This window comes from Pocillopora damicornis, chromosome 2, assembly GCF_964200805.1.
Source record: "Pocillopora damicornis chromosome 2, jaPocDami1.2, whole genome shotgun sequence".
Taxonomy (NCBI): domain Eukaryota; kingdom Metazoa; phylum Cnidaria; class Anthozoa; order Scleractinia; family Pocilloporidae; genus Pocillopora; species Pocillopora damicornis.
The window spans coordinates 23,677,457-23,684,956 of NC_142671.1; the positions used below are offsets into that span (position 1 = coordinate 23,677,457).

Below are 7,500 nucleotides of genomic sequence, written 5' to 3' on the forward strand. Positions count from 1 at the left end.
TTTTTACCGCAAGTGCATCTTGTTTCCTTCGCTTGTTCGTCACAGTCATTCTCACTTGAAACGATGAAACGATGAAACCATGTCAAGAATTAATGCAATGGTTTTCGACAAGGTTTCGACAAGTTAAAGGTCATTAGTATATAGTAAAGCAGTGGACAGCGTTGAAGGTGTGCTCTGACTGGCTACTCAAATTCTGAATATCCTTTGCTATTTACCTCCGAGCAACTCGCGAGTTTCACGCTGCCGCACGTACAGGAATAAATTGATTCTTAAAATCATCTTTTTGTGCCATATTATCTCACTGATTTAGTGTGTACTAAAAACAGCTATTCGCCTCAGTGTCGTGGCTATTAGTGAATATTTGCCAAGCTGCTTCGCGGCTCGTTAAATGTCTACTATTAGCCACCTACACGTCGGTAAATAGTTATTGCTTATATCTGAAATAACCTCGATTTACAGAATTCGTTTCAGCACAAATGAAGAAAACATCATTTTCTCCATTAAATGATTTCCGGCTCAGTTTTATTAACGTAAGCATTTACAACTTAGTACTAGTACAAGACTTCAACCTTATAAGGGTGCCAAGACATCGGGAGGATCTCGAAAAATTCTCAGTTCAAACCTCGATATATGAGGAGGTATGTAGCATTATCAGAATTTATAACTGCTAATTTAACCTAAGGTTATTGAACAATTATCGAGTACCTTTTGTGGCATCGTAGTGGCCTGGCCCAGAATGATCATATGCAATGTAGATGGGTGTGGTGGTAAGGAATTCGTGTGGTAGGAATGGCACCGTAGGTGTGGAAGGGAGAGCGGTAATAATCACAATTGGAATTTTCAAGACTTTAGCTGTTGCTCTCGCGCATAAATCACCAACTTCATTTGCGAAAAATCCGTCTTGGCTAAATTTGTAAACTTCCTCTAACCCATTAACGCCAGTTGTCATCCAGTCTCTGTACTCTTCAATGTTATCAGAGACTTCTTTCACAAACAGCTCCCTAAGTCTACGTGTGTCGAAGGCTTCACTAATTCCTAATCCAAGGGAAGTGCAATGCCCTTCGATATGTTCCTTGTATTCCCTCAGGTGTCTATTGAGCTGTGAGGCAACTGCTCTGAAAAAACAGTTCCCATCTCTTTCGATCTTGTCAACTTCAAGGTTAAAACCCGAAAGATTCCTTATCAAATTGTCCATGTGTTGAGCAGTTAAGTCTAATTCCAAAGAATTCATCTTTTTCTCTACTTCTATAAACTTTTCAGTTTTTAAACTGGTGGACCAAAGGAAAGCCAGGATATCTACCGTTTTGTTTTTACATCTTTCCGTAAAGGCGTCCATAAAATCTTGGAGATGTAGAACTCTTTGGATGGTATAATCTACGATACTCCGGGTTTTAAGTCGCTCTACGAGTCCCGGAAAATTTACTTTACTCCGTGTGCTCATGAAGTCCTCTGCATGAGAAATTTCAAATTGCTTCATGTGTGTTGTTGTGGCGATGAAAGGTTACCTTCTCTAATTATTTCAACTGGCATAACAGGCTTAGCTCTCGAGGTCAATCTGTTTATTTGTCGTTTGCAATTCCAGGCAAACAATGCACAACTCATTACAGCTATCGCGAGTTCTGGTCCAATCTTAGAGACACCACAGAGGAGCGATCTATTTATATGTCTGTGTAGACGTTCATTCTTTTCTGTTCCACACCCAGGAGGTATGTCCGAAAGACACCCCTTTTGTATGTGTTTGCGAAGGCATTCTAATTGATGGAGAGTTTCCTTGGACAAACGATCCTTCCAAGAAAACAATAACCGTTCTAGGTTTGCCTCGATCTCATCTGAGCCAGGCGTACTCGTTGTCCTTTCTGTACCAAGGTCTCCATTTCGACGTAAAATGAGAGACAATTCAGAGGAAAACTGCTTACCGTAACTGTCTTTTTTGGAAATAGTTTGAACTATCCTTGAGCATGCATGAAACAAGTCCAATCTAATTTTTACTCTTGGAAAGACGCGTTCGTATAGATTTCTTACATGACAACAGTCGTCCACTATTATCATTTCCAAGGGAACTCCTTCCCTGTCGAATCTTGTTTTTAGTTCTTTGATTAAATCGTCAATCTCAGAATACGCAGTCGATTTAGTGAATCGCCAGGTCAAAACCTCTCCGTTCTCATTTAACCCAAGAAAGACATTTTGAAATTGGCATACAAATTTACCATCATCCTCTCGAGTAACACCAACGTGTTTGCTAGTTTTAAAGGTATGGTCACAAGATAGTACTTTTGCCACTCGTTTTTTCATGTCACTTTCATATAGGTCCTTCGTGATTTGAAATTGCTCCAAGAATAAATCCATCAATTTATCATTTCCTGGGTACGCGCAAAAAACATTATTATCAAATTTGAGGTTTTCAGGATTGTTTCTCATTAATGCGCGATAATTCATTGCCGCCATGCCCTCTGACAACTCCAAAAAATTTTGTCCTTGGTATATGCCTGTGATTACGTAATCATACAAGCGAAATGTAACTCCACACCGCTGCTGCCGTGTCGTGAAGAGGCAGATACATTTTTCATGATATTTTCATATCTGGCATGAAACCAAAGCATATAGGAGAAAATCAAAATGGAGGTTGTACTTAAAAATCTACCCATAATAAACTTGAACTGTTTGCGGACAATGTGAACGCTATGATAGAAATGGATCGCAATAAAAACGCTTCAGTACATAAATGATTCTTGATTTTTGTAAGACCTACATTGTTAAGAGTTTGCAATATATTACCACTGGTTTAAAATGAACTGGTATTTTCTGAGTGTTCATTGAGTGAGTGTTACAGTAGTAAGGTAATACCATTACAAATTTTTGACATTCTATCAAACTTGAGAGCCGGCTTCATGCGGAGAGGCTAATTACTCCAAAGTTATGAGATGAGTAAATTTGTCAGAGTGCAGCAAAATGCACAATAGAATTTGGATCCAGTAATTTCATTGGCTAAGAGCAATTCAAGACGACCCTTTAAGCGATTCTAGATATGGTGTGAGCTTGCTCATGATTGCATCATCCCTTGATATTCTTCTGATTTTGTGATTTTTTATTACAAAGTAATGTGCAGTGAATTCGCTTTTTTCATAGTCTTGGCTAACACTACGAACTGAATCGCCGCAGCAGCTATTTTATTTAACGCACGCGAATTGTAACAAGTACGTGAAGCAGGAAACAGTAGGCTCGTCTTTTTCTAGCAAAATCATTGTTGCCACAACGTCCAACCCAATCCCAATGTCGTCTCAAACCAACAGCCTTAACGTTCGCTCAATTAAAAAACATAGACATTCACCCAATCTAACAGCCAAAACATTCGGCGCTCGATTTAATTATCCATCTCTCATTGCAAGACGTTGTGGTAGGTATTCTAACAACTTCATGCCCCTTGCTTATCATTTTCTGAATGCAAAGGTTGATATTAAGGATTGCAGAATTTATTACACCCATTTTGAAATCACTGGTGGTCCCTGTAATCTGATTGGCTCTAATTGATGCGATTTATTCACAAATCGCACCATTTTTTGCTTTAAATCGCATCTTTTTCTCAGTCAATGAGGAGGCTACACTAAAAACAAAACAACCAGTTAGATTTTAAGGCTCGTTTAAAGTAACCGATCAAATCGCAGGAAAATGAAAGACAAGGAGTATCATGTGGCAAATTTTGCAACTTTTGTCTCTTAACTCTTACTTTTTCTCCCCAAAAAATGGACATGAATTGAATTTCAGACCCGCTCAGTACTTCATCAAAAAAATATTTGAACTTACCAAGTCCTGTATTTGGCCGATTTCAAAATGGATGTAATAAAGTGGTAATTGAACCTCGTGTCGTGCAATTTTGGTCTGAAATCATACTTGTGATTTCAAATCGAACTCGCGCTGCGCGCTCGTTTGATTTTGAAAATCACGCGTATGGTTTCAGCCCAAATTACACTCCACTCAGTGCAATTACCATTATAAACCAACTCCTTACACTGTGTTTAAGTTTGAGTTTGGACTAAAACAGCTCGGCTCTGTATAGCTGTACGCAGCCCTGCATAGCTGTGAATAGCCCCATATAAAACCAACTTATTAAAACTCGTTACCCCCCCAAAGCAGCACCACAGTTTCTTTCGAGACTTACCCCTTTTATAGCTGTGAATAGCCCTATATAGCTGTGTATAGCTCTGTATAACTGTGTATAGCTCTATATAGCTGTGTATATCTCTGTATAGCTGTGTATAGCCCTGTATGGCTGTGTATTGCCCTGTACAGCTGTGTACAGCTCTATATAGCTGTGTTTATCTCTGTATAGCTGTGTACAGCCCTGTATAGCTCTGTATCGCCCTGTATAACTGTGTATATCTCTGTATAGCTGTGTATAGCCCTGTATAGCTGTGTATAGCCCTGTATAGCTGTGTATAGCCGTGTATAGCCCTGTATAGCTATGCTAACTCAATTAGCATTGGTAATTAGTCCCTAGGGATTTTGGATATAATAGATTGTTTTGTATCACTCCTTGTCACTTCACTTGAGGCCTTGGGCTGTGTACTGCTTGAAGCGTTCTATAACTTTTTTCGACGGATCAATCCGACATGGCGGAACAAGTTCCCCAAGCCGTTGCCGGTGGAGCGATAGCTCAAGTTGTTCAAAATCCTCAACCTGCTCAAGGCGAACCTGCCGTGGCGCAGCAAGCTCAGGACCAACCTTTGGCACAACAAGCTCAGAATCGAGAGGTACGCATCTTTTTCTGTTTCGGATACCATGTGGTTGATTATATTTCAGTGGCTAATTTTTATCGGTAGAGTTTAGATTTGGTTTACTTTCTGTAGATGTGAAATTGTGTCAGGCCTGCGGGGCCGTGAAAGTTTTTTCTTTGCCTGCGGGGCCGTTAAAGTTACTTGCCTGCGAGGCCGTGAAAGTTTTCTTTGCCTGCGGGGCCGTGAAAGTTTTTTCTTTGCCTGCGAGGCCGTGAGAGTTTTCTTTGCCTGCGGGGCTGTGAAAGTTTTTCTTTGCCTGCGGGGTTGTGAAGTTTTCTTTGCCTGCGGGGCCGTGAAAGTTTTCTTTGTCTGCGTGGCCGTGAAAGTTTCTTTGCCTGTGGGGCTGTGCTGAAAGTTTTCTTTTGCCTGCGAGGCCGTTTGGATTTATTTGCCTGCGGGGCCGTGGAAGTTTCCTTTGCTTAGGAGGCCGAGAAATTTTCTTTGTCTTCGTAGCCGCGAAAGTTGTTTTGTCTGCGGGGCTGTTAAAGTTTTCTTTGTCTGCGGGGATCAAAGTTTTTTTTTTTTTTTTCTTTGCTTGCGAGGCCGTGAAAGTTTCTTTGTCTGCACTGTCATTTAAATTTTTTTTTTTTGTTTGTGCTTCTGGGGTCGGAAATAGTTTCGGTGTTTTGCTTTTTGGAATGAAATGCTTTATGTTCACCTTCGGTTGAGGTAGTGTGATGCTAGCGCGCAAGAATAAATTTTTTCTCCTTTAGCCTTTTTTGTTTTTGTGGCTTGAATTTTACTTTGTAGCCCCTCGTTTAAGAAATTGCTTGCTGATGTAGAAAGTTCTGTTGCCGTGCTTTGCTTCGTTGGAGTGTGATGCCTGAGCATCAGTCGCCGTTCATTTGCTTGTGCAAGCTTACGTGTAGTAGCTTTTAGTTGTACGGTATGTAAAAAAGAAAAAAAAACAAAAAAAAACGAAAGACTGCTCTGCCGTTGTGTGTTTTTAAAACAGTTTTTGGCCTGTGAGGCTAGGAGCGTTCATCGTTTTTGCTGGAAGTTTGAGGTTTTGATAATTTAATTTAATTTTTATTTAATTTAATCTAACCTAATGTAATGTAATATTTCATAACTTGTAATCTAATCGGTGTTGTTCTTTTTCAGCCTGTATTATACTGTGCTCGATCAGTTATGAGATTGAGTAATGGAAAGAAAGGGAATGAATGGATCAGTGATTTTTTATCTTACCTTTTGAAATCTGTTATATAGGAGGAGGGTGATCTTGCTCGTGTCTTAGAGAGACTTAAGAAGTTGGAAGATTCCCAAAAGCAATCTGTTGAATCAGTGTTGGAGGATTTACAGCACCTAATACGTTCTCCGTTGTTCCAGAAGGACCAGGCAATTGATTACCTAGTGAATCTGAAGATTGTGGCCAAGGAAACAAAACACGCGAAAGCTGGATTTTATTCTGCAGTGCTAACAGCAATGCAAAATAAAATGTGGGCCTCAAACATGCAATTTAAGCGCTATCTTGAAGCCCTCTTAGGAGATAAGGAGGATGAAGTGGTACTCAAGCGGATTGCTGCCGTAGATAAAGCGTTGCGAGTGCCTGGAGTTGGTGCAAATCGTTTCATGCCAAGGGGGAGAGGCAGGGATAGATCACAAGTCCAGTGTTTTCAGTGTGGCCTATATGGGCATTATCAGAGGTTCTGTTCCTCGCGTCCACAGCCAGGTCCTCAGTCTAAGAGGCCTCGCCTTTATAATCAAGGAGTTGAGGCACCTCAAAAACAATGAATGTATTGACAGGATTAAGGCGTTTTCCCAATGTTTTTGATCAGTTTCCAGTATTTATGCCGTGTGTTTCCCGGCATTAAAGGCTCCCTTTTCATTGTGTTAATCGGTGTCTGTTGTTGTTTCAATTTTAATTCACTTTTGTAAGTTCTGGATCGGGGTAGAGTAGCTCCTGCTGGTTCATCACATATGGTGACCACCAGACGACCTGTTTTCAGGCGAATTGAGGCTGCTCCCTCCTGATCGGGAACCCCAGGTCTTCCCATGGGTGATCTCTCTTTTTGCCATCTTTTCCTTAGATTTTGGGTGGTACTAAGCGTAAAGCTGCTGTGGATAACTTTTACGTTCTTACGGAATTTCAACTACAGACAACGGCAATTAAGCCAAGAAACGAGACCCTATGGGTGGATATGACTGGGGTTCCCGTTCAGGGGGGTGCAGCTGTGTGTTGGGAAGGTGTTATCTCATCTGGTAAGGTTCCGGATCTGGGGACTTTTACATTTAAGGGATCCGGATTCCTTTGTAGCAGGTGGTCTTCACCGTAATTCAGCCGCATGGGAGCTGGTACTTGAGAGTCTTCCGTTGAGGAACTGTATTCTAGATTGGATTAGAAATAAAGTCGACATCTTAAGTTTTTCAAGACCTTTTGCGGGAGTTTTCAAGAGAGCTAAATATTCGTCTACTGTTCCACCTAAGAAGATTTTCCCGAATCATGTAAACTATAAAAATTTTACGGAATTTATATCCAAGGAGATTCGGAATCGTGTTTTAACCGGCGCGGTTAGAGTCTGGGGGGTAGTGGGTGTCGATGATCCCCCCCATCTTGTGTTGCCACTCACGGTCGAACCTACGAAGCCTCGACTTTGTATTGACGCGAGGTTTCTAAACCTTTGGATGAAAGATATGCCGTTTTCCCTGGATAAACTGAGTGAAGTGACTAGGTATGTTTATCCCGGATCGTTCATGACCAATTGCGACGACAAGTCCGGGTATGATC

General features: G+C 41.0%; 1 protein-coding gene and 1 pseudogene across 1 annotated transcript; one reads left to right on the forward strand and one right to left on the reverse strand.

Annotated features, from left to right (window-relative positions):
- Nucleotides 1-452: 452 nt before the first annotated feature.
- LOC149050389 (uncharacterized) lies at nt 453-2,847 on the reverse strand (annotated as a pseudogene).
- Nucleotides 2,848-4,456: 1,609 nt separating this feature from the next.
- On the forward strand, nt 4,457-6,605 carry LOC149050390 (uncharacterized). The gene is made up of 2 exons (XM_089195179.1): nt 4,457-4,748; nt 5,982-6,605. The coding sequence occupies exons 1-2, from the start codon at nt 4,608-4,610 to the stop codon at nt 6,504-6,506; spliced, it is 666 nt and encodes a 221-aa protein (XP_089051305.1). The 5' UTR covers nt 4,457-4,607; the 3' UTR covers nt 6,507-6,605.
- Nucleotides 6,606-7,500: the final 895 nt, after the last annotated feature.